The sequence below is a fragment of the Salvelinus fontinalis genome, chromosome 11, assembly GCF_029448725.1.
Source record: "Salvelinus fontinalis isolate EN_2023a chromosome 11, ASM2944872v1, whole genome shotgun sequence".
In the NCBI taxonomy this organism is placed as follows: domain Eukaryota; kingdom Metazoa; phylum Chordata; class Actinopteri; order Salmoniformes; family Salmonidae; genus Salvelinus; species Salvelinus fontinalis.
The window spans coordinates 48,284,205-48,298,179 of NC_074675.1; the positions used below are offsets into that span (position 1 = coordinate 48,284,205).

Sequence of the window (13,975 nt, forward strand, 5' to 3'; positions counted from 1 at the left end):
TATTGGAGGTGAGAAAGTCTAGTTAATCCCAGATCAAATTAGATTGTTTTGTCCTCCATAGACTAATGTCCAATTCATAGAGGAAGACAGCACATAGAGATCTGTTTAGTAGGAACGCCAGTCAGACCTGTTTGCTTCAGTCAAACAGCTTCAAACAGTCTGGTGGACCCTCACTTTTTCCTCTCTTTCTCTCTGGTTTGCCAGTCCCTGTCTGTCTGTCTTTCTTTAATTCTCTCTGGCTTTGCACATTTGACTTTTCTTTCCAGTCCCTGTCCCTCTCTCTGAGGAAATGTGCCTGACAGAACTTCAGTCCTCTAACCAAACAGGATGTTTGTTGATATGGATGATTGACCAGGAAATGATCGACACAGACCAGTGGAACTGGATGTAAGGAGTTTGCCCAAATGGACTCAACTGTTTGTAGTCCATGCACAGGCTCTTCATGACGGCAGGGACATTTAACAATTGATCTTGGCTGAGCTCACTGAAGCCAAGTTGTCCTGAAGAGACCTTTACCATTGTGAGGAAGAACATTGGGGTGTGTGTAACAGCTCACTGTGAATCTCTTTTTTCCCCCTCATCTTCTCCATGAATATATGTATGAATCTGGCTGTGAGCAAGTGTGTGTGTGTGCGTGTAACGGATGTGAAATGGCTAGCTAGTTACCGGTGGTGCGCGCTAATAGCGTTTCAATCGGTTACGTCACTCGCTTTGAGACCTTGAAGGAGTGGTTCCCCTTGCTCTGCAAGGGCCGCGGCTTTTGTGGAGCGATGGGTAACGAAGCTTCGCGGGTGACTGTTGTTGATGTGTGCAGAGGGTCCCTGGTTCGAGCCCGGGTATGGGCGAGGGGACGGGCGTAAAGTTATACTGTTACACATGTTCTAATACTCCCTTGTCGCCATGCAACGACCGGTGTGTGTGCATGTAAGCTCAGTGTCATATCTGATCAGCGTCTGGGTGAGGTCTTGTTAGGTCCACTCCTACTCACACACACCTTTGACCACTGCAATGCACTATGGGGTGCGACTTGGACTCAATACAGAACTCTGGGGACCAATAGAGGATAGCAGTGTATCACAGTGTCATTCAAATTAATCGGAGCCAGATATTCAGAGGATTGTTTACTAAATAACAACCGTGACACAAGGTTAATTGGAAGAAAATAAACAGAAAATCCACAGGGAATGGTGTTGATGACATATACAGGAAGAAATTAGTGGCTAACAAAGGAAGTGACAAAAAAATGAACATGCATTTATGCTTCCCTCAGGTTCATGTGAATATACATGCCGATTGCAAATCAGCTTCTAAAAAAAGGCAATATTTTCTCTTTCTAGATATCAAAGGAATCCTTTTCTCTTTTTTCCATATCATCCGCCTGCAGGGCAGGAAAATATTGTATTTCTATCCCACCGCCTTGATCACAAAAAAAAAAATGCATGCCTTTCACCTGTTTTCTTACATAAATCTCCTCAAAAACTCAGCTTTAGTTGCATACATACAGTCCAGTCAGTTGATGCAATGGCCTAGACCTCATTCTGGAGGTAACGTCAAGCATGCCTTCTTCAACGACACAGCTTCTGTTCTGTGTGGACTTGTTCCTACTGGCACTACAAAAACAGTGTTACACATCGACGTGCAGCGTCACACATCGACGTGCAGCGTCACACATCGACGTGCAGCGTCACACATCGACGTGCAGCGTCACACATTCGACGTGCAGCGTTACACATTCGACGTGCAGCATTACACAAAAGCAAAAAAATTACTTAAATGTCTTTAAAAGACTGACTGTCTACAGTACAGCAACCAACCACACACACAAGTTGGCAACTTATGACTACTTCACATCTGCTACACACACACACACACACATCTCCCTTGCTGTGTGGTGAGTTGTGAAAGTGGGGTTGTGACCACTCTGCTGTCTCCTTCAACTTGTTGGCTCTGTGCTGGGCTCCAGACTGCCTCTTGGAATTTGACTTTTTTGGGTTGTTGTTTGGGCAGGATCTTGCCTCCCTTGGCCTTACTGGGACAGGAGGGAGAGAGCAAGTTCAGACACACTCACACAGGCAAACACAATCCGTACAAACCCTCAGAGAAACACGCCATTTAGGGTGTGTAGCAGAACTGTACTGACATGGGTAGAGCTGGGAGCAGACAGTAGTTTAGTGTCAGCCCTGTTTCTGTGTTTCTCTGTGTGTTGTGTCCGGGTATATGAAGTACAGTAAACTCACTTGTTACTGGTACTGTCTTTGAGGGGACAGGCTCTGCGTTTGTGCTTCAAGCTACCACAGTTGAAGTAGCCTTCCAGACATGGGCTGTTCCCACAGGGGTGGTCCCGGAGGGCACAGCGGCCACAGGACTGGCAGTGACGCCAGGCTGGCGAGGGGGAGAGGTGCCAGTCAAACCGTCACTCAACCCAAACCATGAACATCGGGGTTTGGCAGTGTTAGCAGTCTAGGAGATACTCACATGGTTTCCCGCACGTCTGACACTCTGAGCAGCAACACTTCCACTGTCTCCCATCCTGAAAGAACAAAGAGAGAAGATAACGGAGTCTGTTGTGAAAAGTGATATCGCAGCATGTGAGGCACATGCACCTCTCATTCAACGCAACGTAGCCAATTATTTCAAGTTAAAACTGTTGCAACATGACTTTTTCAGCCTGCCGTGGGGAAAGACATACCTTCGAAGGGCATACGTTGCATTTAACGCAATGCTTGTTCTCAGACCACACATCTCTCACAGACTTCGCAGAATCTAAGAGAAGCAAAGACCAAGACAGACGAATCAAATGTAATCTCTTCAGAATTCCACTCTAATATTTATCTGCGGTATATAAAATATATATACACTGCTCAAAAAATAAATGGAACACTTAAACAACACAATGTAACTCCAAGTCAATCACACTTCTGTGAAATCAAACTGTCCACTTAGGAAGGAACACTGATTGACAATACATTTCACATGCTGTTGTGCAAATGGAATAGACAAAAGGTGGAAATTATAGGCAATTAAATTAGCAAGACACCCCCAATAAAGGAATGGTTCTGCAGGTGGTGACCACAGACCACTTCTCAGTTCCTATGCTTCCTGGCTGATGTTTTGGTCACTTTTGAATGCTGGCGGTGCTTTCACTCTAGTGGTAGCATGAGACGGAGTCTACAACCCACACAAGTGGCTCAGGTAGTGCAGTTCATCCAGGATGGCACATCAATGCGAGCTGTGGCAAGAAGGTTTGCTGTGTCTGTCAGCGTAGTGTCCAGAGCATGGAGGCGCTACCAGGAGACAGGCCAGTACATCAGGAGAGGTGGAGGAGGCCGTAGGAGGGCAACAACCCAGCAGCAGGACCACTACCTCCGCCTTTGTGTAAGGGGGAGCACTGCCAGAGCCCTGCAAAATTACCTCCAGCAGGCCACAAATGTGCATGTGCTGACAAGCAGAGAGACATTGGGTATACATACATTATAGTAAATGCACGTTATTATCAATCATTATCTTTTACTAATGTACACATGTCAAGCTGTGCTCCTAAGATGAGCTAATACGTCTGAATACAACTGGCTTGCCTGGTAGTCTAGCATGGTGAGAGAGGGGAAGCACTCCAGGAAGCACGGCTCAAATATGGGAAGCTCCAAACCATCTCCACACTGTTCTCTGGAGAAACACACACACAAATAAAAATCAGGTTATGGATTTAAGTCCTTTATTTCTACTTATAAATATCCAATCGATTGTCATTTAATCTATTTCATTAGCGGAGACAAATTAGTTAAATGCATCGCTAACCGGAGGTCTGCAGTTTCCTCTACATTTCTGAGATTTGGGGGAAACTGTGGGCCAGAGGCTTCACCAGGCCCCCGAATGGAGGGTCAGACACCATGATCACTTTCTCCCCATTTCCCCCTCACTGAGGAAGGCTTGGACGACCCCGCTCGCTGCCTGTTTAAAAACATTGCATGGAATTCAATACTCATAAAAATAAGGATCAAGCCTTTGGATAAAAGGTATTTTAAGACAATCATAAGGTTGAAACTTGAACCTCTTCTCTAAAGAAGTGGTGGTTGAACTCGTCATAGAACGGAGCATAAACAAGACTTCCACATGACATCTGCTAGTGCTTTCATTAAATCGTTGATTCCGTGTAACGTAGGATCACTATGAGCATGGAGGATTAGGGTGGGACAACCACGGCAGCTGGCCTCCTCCTGTACTTAACAGGAAGTCCACTGGTTTGTATGGGTGTGATTATACATTTCCAATCTTGTCAAGATAATCACTGAAGGGCACTTGAGCAACAGTAAGGCTCACTCACTCATACACACAAACACACAGGACTCAGCTTGTTACTCGACACCACACCCTTGCTGGTGTTCAGTCTGACACATTCCTTGCAGACACGCACAGAGAACGGATGAGACATAGGAACAGAGTGAGTATAAACATACATACAGCTCATAAACATACATTAGGCTATACCAATATTGATTCGTTTGGGATTTTCGGGGACAGAACTGGCAAATAACTAATTTCCTTAAAGCTGCAGGAGGGTTATGATTAAATAACAGAAGGCATTGGTAAGTCAAGAATTAATTTCAATGAAATGCATTGAGCTATATGATGCATTAATCCATTCTGCTATCCTGCAATTAGCCTAGCTATCTGAAATATTTATTTTACTAAGTTGTGGCAGTACCTGTATTTTGAAAACTTTGACTAAGTTGTGCAAGGGTTTATCATAATGGAGCCTGGAGAGCGCAGGAGTGTCAACAGACAAGCCTCTTGAGACTGCAGCATAGCAGCCTCCTAAAACCAGAGAAACTAGCTCGCTTACCAAATACAATCACACAGCCATCACATTTGTTAGATTGAATTCGGAATTCACCTCTAACTGTCAACCACATCTTGAATGAAGGAGATGATCAAAGCACAGTGGTAGGGAATAGATTTAAGTGTCTCTAAGTTTATGTGACTGCCACTTTCTTAGCCATGGCAGATAAGGACCTAATAACCGATGACCAGAGACTGGACATGTCCCCTGGCTCTTTGCTCTCAGTCCAGAGTGGTGCCATGGATCCCCCTGTAGAATATCAGGCAGTGCTACAGGATGGCACGCTCTCACTGGTCCCCCTCGACAGTCACGCTACTGGAGATGGGGTGGTTCAGCCATACCCTCGCTCCCCAAAGCTGCTCCGCAAGGTGGCTGCATCCAGAAATCTCTCTGAGGTAAATGTTATGATAGTAACTGCTACTAGTCCTGTTACCAATGATTCCCTGGTGGTAATGTCTAGTATTTCACCTTTATTTAAACAAGACGGTCTCATTTGCACTAGCTAATTGGAAACCAATCGATTCAAAATCAATCGTCATTAGCAGTGACTGAGAACCAATCTATTCAGAAGCAATTCTCATTTGCAGTATTTGAGAAAACCATCAATGAGAGTTTCACTCTGTGTTGTCCTCTCAAACCCCATCTGTGCTGTAGGAGCAGCTGTCCAGACGCCTGGAGGAACTGCAGTCAGAAAGAACCAGAACTAAGGCCCACATTCAATCTCTGAAGAAACGCAAGGCTGATCTCTCTGTGAGTACAACACTGCCTCCCTATGGTCCATAAGTGCCACTGCAGCCAAGGGCAACACAACCCATAGAGAATTCTCTCCATATTTCCTAACCTTGTATTGGTAACGTAGACTAGCTGAAATAATGGATTAGAATGAGAGACTTGTTTTTTCTTACTCATAACACATCAAGTTCCCTAGCGCTGGTGCCAGTCTGATAAATCGTTTGTCATTGTCATGGCGAACGACTTAGAAGTTGGCTCAGAAAACAGACTTGCATCGAAGCTATGGGTTCCCCTTAACTTCACAATTTCCTCACCTCTCATGAAGAGGAGCACAGAGGTGATGAAGCACCAGGTGAGGGAGAGGGTCGAGGGCATGAGGGCTGCCCTGCAGAGAGACCAGCAGGCCATGGTGGACTCTCTGGAGCTGGACCGCATAGAGACCAGCGCCAGACTAGACCATGTCCTGAAGGGCTGGGACCAGCACCTAGGACTGGTCCAGAGGAGCATCACCACTACCCAGAAATCCCTGGGGCAGACTTGGACAGGGGGCGATAAACAGGTCTGATTCTAGATACTTCAGATTAACCACATATGTAGGCTAACGGGAGTTTCAGTGTTACGCCATTTCAACAATTGTGTGTACTCCATTTTACAGAATCTTCCTGACAATCTCAGGTAAAAAAATATAAAACAATATTCTAACTTCTCTCATTTTCTTACCTTGAGATGTTATGACTAGGCTTTCTTTGATGAAAATGTATAGGAACTGGGATTGGGATAAGTCCATGTGGAACTGTGTGTCCCCTGTAGCCATAAGAAGCCAGATGCTTCCGAAGCAGAGATCCGGCTGAACGAAGAGAGGTTTGAGAAGCTTCTGAAAACACTACGCTCCTTCTACAAGGACCTGAAGGCCCAGCTTCAGAGGAAGACACTGTTGCTGGGTAACAAACCGTTATGTCTGCTTATCCACCTAGCCACAGAGGCTGTGATCAAATCTCTACATGGTAACATCTCACTCTGGATCTAGGTAGGTTTTGGGGGGAAAAGAGACAGATACAGAAAGGGTTTCTGTTTTTATCTGTTTGCAGATTCTTTCCCAGTGATGATGGACAGGCAGACCTGCCATAGCAAGATCACAGTGACGGGAGAAGGACGAGGCATGTGCTTCTCTGACTTCGCCCAGTCTTCTCCAGAGCACCCTCTCCAGTTTGACAAGGTCTGCTGTGCCCTGGGCTCTGTCGCCGTGACAACGGGCCAACGCTACTGGGAGGCCGACGTCCGCTGCTGCTCCGCCTGGGCTGTGGGCGTGGCCTACGGCTGCCTGGACAGGAAGGGGCGGGACAAAGGCGCCAAGCTGGGGCGCAACAGAAACTCGTGGTGTGTGGAGCTCAGGCATGGCCGTCTCTCCGCCTGGCACAACGACAGGCACGTGTCGTGCTCCGCAAGCGGGCGAGGGGTGCCAGGTAGGGTGGGCGTGTGGGTGCACTACGAGAAGGGAAAGCTGGCGTTCTACGATGCCGAGACTATGAAGGTCCTGCAGGAGTTTTCTGCAGCCCTGACGACCGTGTTTGATAGGGTGCATCATCAGTTCACTGAGCCCCTGTACCCTGCGTTCTGCTTCCTAAGACCATCAGAGGGACAGGTGTGGCCCAGCCATATGGAGATACGGGACATCAACACTCCCATAGCGATCCATAAATGTCAATAAGCATTGTTCGATACGCACAGTCATGTACTATTCAAAGTGTGTGCTCTACTCTCAATTCATTTCTATGCCTGTTTTGTTCACTCATAGCAAATGTTCATCTGAGCAATGCATTGTGTGACCTTGTCAAATAAAACTGACTTGAAGTTTACAGTAGTTTACAGTAGCAGACTTTTCATGGGGTCACCTTTACCTTCCTGGTTTCTTAGCTTGATCAGCTCATGGAGTCTGGAAGAAAGAGTGAAATAAACAATCACACATAATATCAAACAATCCCTGAAACACTTAACATTGTAATATAGAACGTCTGTACTCTTAATTATTGGCTATGATGCTTTTGATGGATATATTTAAAAACACAACAAGACAAATCACAACAACTCAAAGAGCGTAACAAAGCACTTGAATCTAACCTAAAACACCAGATCATGTTCAGTAGGCACGAAATGGAAGAAAACACTCTGGAAAGGCATGAAGCGGGAGGTACTAAGTGAACCCAACTTGTAAAACATTTGGCCCTAATTAACATGACCCCTGTTTAAACAACACGACAGACAGGAAGTCCAAATCAAAGCCCTCACCTGGGTGTCCCGACACAGAGAACCTTCCTGTAGCCCCGCTTGGCAATGTTCTCCAACAGGAAGTGACAGCTGCGGTCGGCGAACAGGTACCGGGCGTTACTCTTCTTGTTCTCCAAGGATTTCAGCATCAGACTGGGCCTGCTCAGCCCGGGCCTCTGTGATGTCATCAGCCTGCGACATCTTGTGAAAGGCGTGGCCTTCCCATTCTCAAGTTAGGAGGAGGAGCTGACAGTCCTGGGGGAGAATGAGGAACTTTTAAAACCTGGATTGGAAGAAAGAAACAAAACAACCATTGTTTTAATTGGAAGAACATTATATAGAGGTGGTGAGAACTATCAATTGAAATACTCATTATATGATCTGTCTAGCAACTTATCAAAGGTACTTAGATTTCTTTATTTAACTAGGCAGGTCAGTTAAGAACAAATTCTTATTTTACAATGACGGCCTATCCCGGCCAAACCCTCCCCTAAACCGGACGCCGCTGGGCCAATTGTGCGCCGCCCTATGGGACTCCCAATCACGGCCGGTTGTGATACAACTCGGGATTGAACCAGGGTCTGTGGATAGAGTCCCCTTACATGTCAGGACAGGTGTAGGATTTTTACCTGGAGCAGTACTCCCGATGGGTGGAAGTTGGCATCTTTGACCGGTTCACCTCCTCTCAGGCCATAAGCCTGGCCTCAGACACCTACAACACAAACAGACATGTCACACGCCTGGTGAAAACAAGGGAGTGTAGTTAACTACTGTATATGTGCACAAACAAGGACTTTCGAGAAGGAAGAGGCATTCATTAGGCTTCCAAAAAAGGAATTGTAGGCTATTGTAGGAGCCATTTTGGCCAACTTATTTGGTTGTTGTGTTGTCTATAGTTTGTCTGTCTTTGTATAGTACACTTAATTTGTATAGAGGGCACTATATGTTGAGTCACTGGTCATGTCACAGGTGACCAGGAAGTGGGGATACACAGATGGAAGAGGAAGCGAGACAACCCACTCTGTTTTTTTTCCGGGTTCAATGAAAGTCAACGGGAGAATCTCAATTGCATAGTCCTCGCATCTTCTCTCCTTCTCAAAACCCATTGGATGAGAAAGCTAGAGGTCCTCCCCCTCTGACCTCAAATAGAGTATGCAAATTAGAGAGGATGGGAGGAGAATGCAAATTTTATTTTAGAAACTGTGATATAGCTCTTACCATTAACACATTGGAACTATGATATGTGCCTACTGTAATTACATCTGGCTGTATGGAATTTTTGCTACTTACATGTTTATGTGTGCTGCTAATGAATGGACAAAAGCGGTTTGTTTTGCACGCGTTTGTGAACATTTCCAATCCCACCTGTGCTAGAGTGGCCATCACTGGAACGGTCTATATATTAGGCCCACTATATTTGCCAAGGGATTCAAAAAGATAACTCGCTTACCTTACCTTTTGTTGATAATTGGATATGGAGAAGGGCGAGCCGGTCAAGGATCGATTCAGACAAGGTGATAAATTGTATGACAAGCGACAGTTTAATTATGAGTAAAGATATCTGGTACAAGCGTATACGGTCTCGTTCCTTCGGCTCATAATGAACCTCCAGAAAAAGCCCAGATAACAGAAATACATAGACATTTTATACAACACAGAAAGTAGGTTGAGTCATTGAGTTATTTTAAATGGTATTTATTACAAATCCCCCTCTTCACGTCTCATAAGAGACGTGACAAAAGCTATAAATGGCAAAATTAGAGTAAACTTTATCAGAAGATAAAGTTTTGATTCCCTCTCTTCACGTCTCCTAAGAGACGTGACATAAACATGGGATCAAGCAGGAGTAGTATATGCAGAAACTTTCTTGAAGAGAAAGTTTCATATGCCCTCTCTTCACTGAGACGTGACATAAACTAGGTAAGAGTAAGAAAAGCAAAAGTAAACAACCAGGGAAACTTTCTCAGAGAGAAAGTTTTAATTCCCTCTCTTCACGTCTCAAAAGAGACGTGACAAAAGCTAAGACAAGCAGAGACAGGGAACTTTTTCAGAAGGAAAAAGTTTTGATTCCCTCTCTTCTCAAAAGAGACGTGACATAAAAAGCTAGATCATGTTAAACCCTCAGGTCCATCCCTCTATACACTCTGTACCAGGTGGGCTCGTCGCCACCCGGGAACTTAAAACCTTCACAACAGGGAGGACAAACATCACTTTTTATTCATTCGACAACATCAACTACAGCGAACCAAGGGTCCCCCTCTGTCAGCCCACTCTCCTGCGGAAGCTTGATTTCGTATCAGCCTCTCCAACTGGAGCATCAAGCAGCGGCATCATACCATAGGCCCTTTCCACATCTGTAACAGACTTCTTCAAACAAGGTATGATACAGGCATTACGGAACATGAGCATATTAAAAACAACAACTTAGGGTCAGAAATCCAGTAATCATCACTGTAGTGTACTTACCAAACCAACCACCCAGCCAGGGGAACAGTCCACTCTCCTCCACACCTGCAAGACCCCCCATCTCCACCGATAACCTTGCCAACCCACTCAGAGCTTTTGAAATGCTCCCATCCGGACTAGTATTGTTAGGGACAAACGTCTAACACTGTTCTCCAAACATTGTACAAACACCCCCCTGGTTGGCCAGAATTATGTCTAGTGCTAGTCTATTTTGTCTACTGGTTTAGAGGTAGCATCCAATTGTTCAGCCATTCCCGTAAGTGCTGTGTGGGTGTATTTAACAAATCATTATTAATTATAGTAGATATAATTGATCCAGGCATTATGCTTAGCATCAACAATAGCTGGGCCAATGATGGGCATCAGATGCCACAGGCCATCATTCCTGTTTAATGTCTGGAATTCGTGGGGGACCCCTATTGGGACCCCCAACAGGTTGGTGTGGATGTTATCTGTACTCTCGGACCAAGGAGCGTCACGTTTCTGCCGTCTCCTGGGTTGGTCCCAAGCCTCTGTCATGTGCAGCTCCCAAAAGTTGGTTAGCTGTAACCTCAATAATAGGCAATGGTGTTTATCAGACTGGCCAAAACACATGTTCCCTGATAATCTCCTTTCAAAATGTGGTCAACCGCCTGGTAGGTCCACACATCCACCATACATCAGCAACACCTCCATTTAATAGTGACATTAGCAATGCAGGCAGCAGCAGGGAACCTCCCATAGTCCATACCTCTACCTATACCAGTGTTACAGCTGTAATATCCCCATATGCCTTAACCCCCAATGGTGTCCTCTGGGGACGGACTTCTGGGAACACAAGACTCAGAGTTTTACACAGGGTTGAATTTGGCTTAAACTTTCCAATATGCACATCCAACCTTCCCCCTTACTTGGGGCAAATGGGTGAGCAGCCAGAATAGGTCTGGCATGTCCACATACGACACAGTCCTTTTTATTAAGTGTTTTGTAGGTCAACCACATATTCTCCCTTCCCTCATAACCAGTTTCAGTCCCCAATTGGTCACTATCTGAGATGTCTTTTACATTTATTACCTATACCAGATTGTAGAGTTCAGGTGATGGCGTGGGACTTGGTCTTGAAGTGGTGGAGGAGGCCGGCTGAACCTGGTCTGTTGGAACTGGTGGTGGTTCTGGCAGTACTGTGATGGTAACATCCCCATCGTATCCTAAACAGACAACTCAGGACCACAAGCAGTCCTGTAAAGCCCCCTCTTCTCCCAGAGAACACATCATCAGCCAGAGATCAAGCAACACTTTCACTTCTATGAACAAACACAGTGAGGAAAGGTCGGGAAAAGGAAATCCTTCATTAAGGAGTTGATCCCCGAACTCTATTAGTAACGGTTCTTCTCCTTAACTCTGTCATCATTCGGCAGTGTCAGTGTGTCTCACCCTCCAAGTGCGATATGCCCCCAGGTCGGGTTAATCACCTTCTCCTTTAATTCACCTGCAATGCATAAAATCTTGGACATACAGGTTTGGTTAACAAACAGTTTGTCATTTGTTCTATCTGATTATATATTTAACTTCTATGCCTATTTATTAGCTAGATTTTTTAATTTTTTATTATTATTATTAGTTTATTATCCAATAGGCCCCATCCTATCCTAGACCACAATGTACCCCTCCCCCGTTTGATACCTGGCTCTGCCCAGGTATCAACCTTATTAAATTTTCTTATGTTCTACATTATTATGTAGGAGCGCCCCTTTTATTTTCCACATGTCCAATTCTCCTTTTTGTCTCCATTCAGTAACTGTTATCTACCCATTCTGTTATCTCTGTCCTGGCACCCCTTCCAAAACTCCCTTCTCTGCTCTCAAACCTTCAAGGTCTCAGCAGTGCGGGGAGGGCCACTCTGTCTGCCCTTTCCCTTATCTGTCTGTAGCTTGGTCCCAAACATTAACTAAGTGTCTCACTGTTTTGACTTTATCTAAAATCATGGATTTAAAATTAACAACATGTCTTATAGTGTCAATCTCTAAAGTCCTTACATAACCTTAATAAACCTATCTCTATCTTCTTATGGCCAAAACAAATGCTAACCATATAAATTCCTTTCTTTACTAATAAGCTCTCTATCACTTTTATTTCCATGCCCTATAGGCTTAAAATATCTCCTGTTCAAACCAATTCAATAACAGCCCATTCAAAACCGTCACAGCCAATGTTTAAAAACAGAATCCTGACTCCTCTATGGTTAAAACTACAATTATGGTCAAGAGTTATAAACTCTATTATATCAATTTACCTCAAAACTAGTATTCCCAAATGACCACAATTTCATTATTCTCACTACATCCCCCGTTTGATCCCCCCGTGATTGACAGGAAAATGCAACGAAAAGAGGTCAAAAAGGTTACACCTATATTTGTGTTCCATATCTAGACATACCAAAAGAACCCTTTATCTTAACAAAGTCCCTTGTCTGAATAAAACTCAGAAAGTAAAACACCTAATATTATCTTGTCTCTCGGAACACGGAAAACTCCTTAATCCAAAACGTTTACCACAAAAACAAAACCTAATAATTATGATAATACCCTTAAATCATTCGTTTTAAATTTCCCCGATGTTTCATGTACTAACCATACAACTGTGATAAACGTACACTGTCCCTTTAAAAACTCTCATGCCAGCCATTCCAGGTTGCGAGTCGTTCTTTGTCCCCCATAATGAAAACAGATCACGTTTAGAATACGTTTACTTATTGTTCGAATTCTCTGGTGTTACCTAAACCAAAACCAATAACTTTCAGCAACTTTTGAAAAGTATCTCAAAGCTATAATGTACACATTTTCCCTCTAAATGACACAACCAATTTTCTCTAGCATAATTTAATACGGCCACACCCGGTAAATCATTATCAAATGTTAAATATACAGGTTTAGTACTTTTATCAAATAGATTAGTATAGTTCAAATAAAGATATGCGTTTACTAGCGCTAAACCTGTATTCAGAACGCAGCAACTAGCCAATATAATACCAAAAATGACTGTCTTATTCATGCCTCTAGGCAAAACATCTAGTTACTCCAACTAAGTTTAGCAGCAAAACTATCCTATAAGTAAAATCAACTTCTCAACTCTTTCCATTCCAAAGTGTAAACTTACCATATACTTCGCTAAATTTATATCGCATGTCAGCCAATCCATAACAATAATATCATTAGTCTGTAAATTTAACCTAAATAAGTTATTAAATGTATTCTCTCTACTCCGAATTGGTTCTAAGTTTTTTCTGTCACCAGCACTCAAACAGGCTCCCGTTTGCTAAGAGACCGTTGAGTGCTGCAATACTGCCATCTTCTGTCCATTCTCTGTACAGCTCTAAGAGTTATGAGTGTGTATTTTTTACATTAAACATTTTAATTTTTCCCACTATGAACATTACCTTTTAGACGTTGAACACTTAGACTTTAGACATTGGAAACATTACACTTAAACATTGAACATTTTTCAACCTGGCGCCTACAAACACAAATAGACTATTCTTCACCGGACAATCGCCCGGACTATTGAATAAGTCTAGCCTACTCCTCACCGGACACAAGCCGGACCATACTAATAGGTCTTGACAAACTTTACCCCACTCGTCACCGGTCACAGCCGGACTATATGAATGGGGATGGAACAAGCCTATCCTTCACCGGC

The 13,975-nt window shown here is 44.1% G+C and overlaps 1 protein-coding gene and 1 pseudogene across 2 annotated transcripts; one reads left to right on the forward strand and one right to left on the reverse strand.

The window, feature by feature from the left end:
- Positions 1-1,108: 1,108 nt before the first annotated feature.
- On the reverse strand, positions 1,109-9,217 carry LOC129864738 (rRNA N6-adenosine-methyltransferase ZCCHC4-like; annotated as a pseudogene).
- Positions 3,464-7,455, forward strand: si:dkey-219e21.4 (E3 ubiquitin-protein ligase TRIM62). Of its 2 annotated transcripts, XM_055938960.1 has the most exons (7): positions 3,464-4,438; positions 4,994-5,232; positions 5,492-5,587; positions 5,895-6,128; positions 6,225-6,244; positions 6,380-6,510; positions 6,658-7,455. In XM_055938960.1, exons 2-7 carry the CDS (start codon positions 4,996-4,998, stop codon positions 7,275-7,277), a joined length of 1,338 nt encoding a protein of 445 aa, XP_055794935.1. In that variant the 5' UTR covers positions 3,464-4,438; positions 4,994-4,995; the 3' UTR covers positions 7,278-7,455. The 2 variants fall into 2 exon arrangements, with proteins under 2 accessions (XP_055794935.1, XP_055794934.1); XM_055938959.1 differs by having other exon boundaries at positions 3,464-5,232.
- Positions 9,218-13,975: the final 4,758 nt, after the last annotated feature.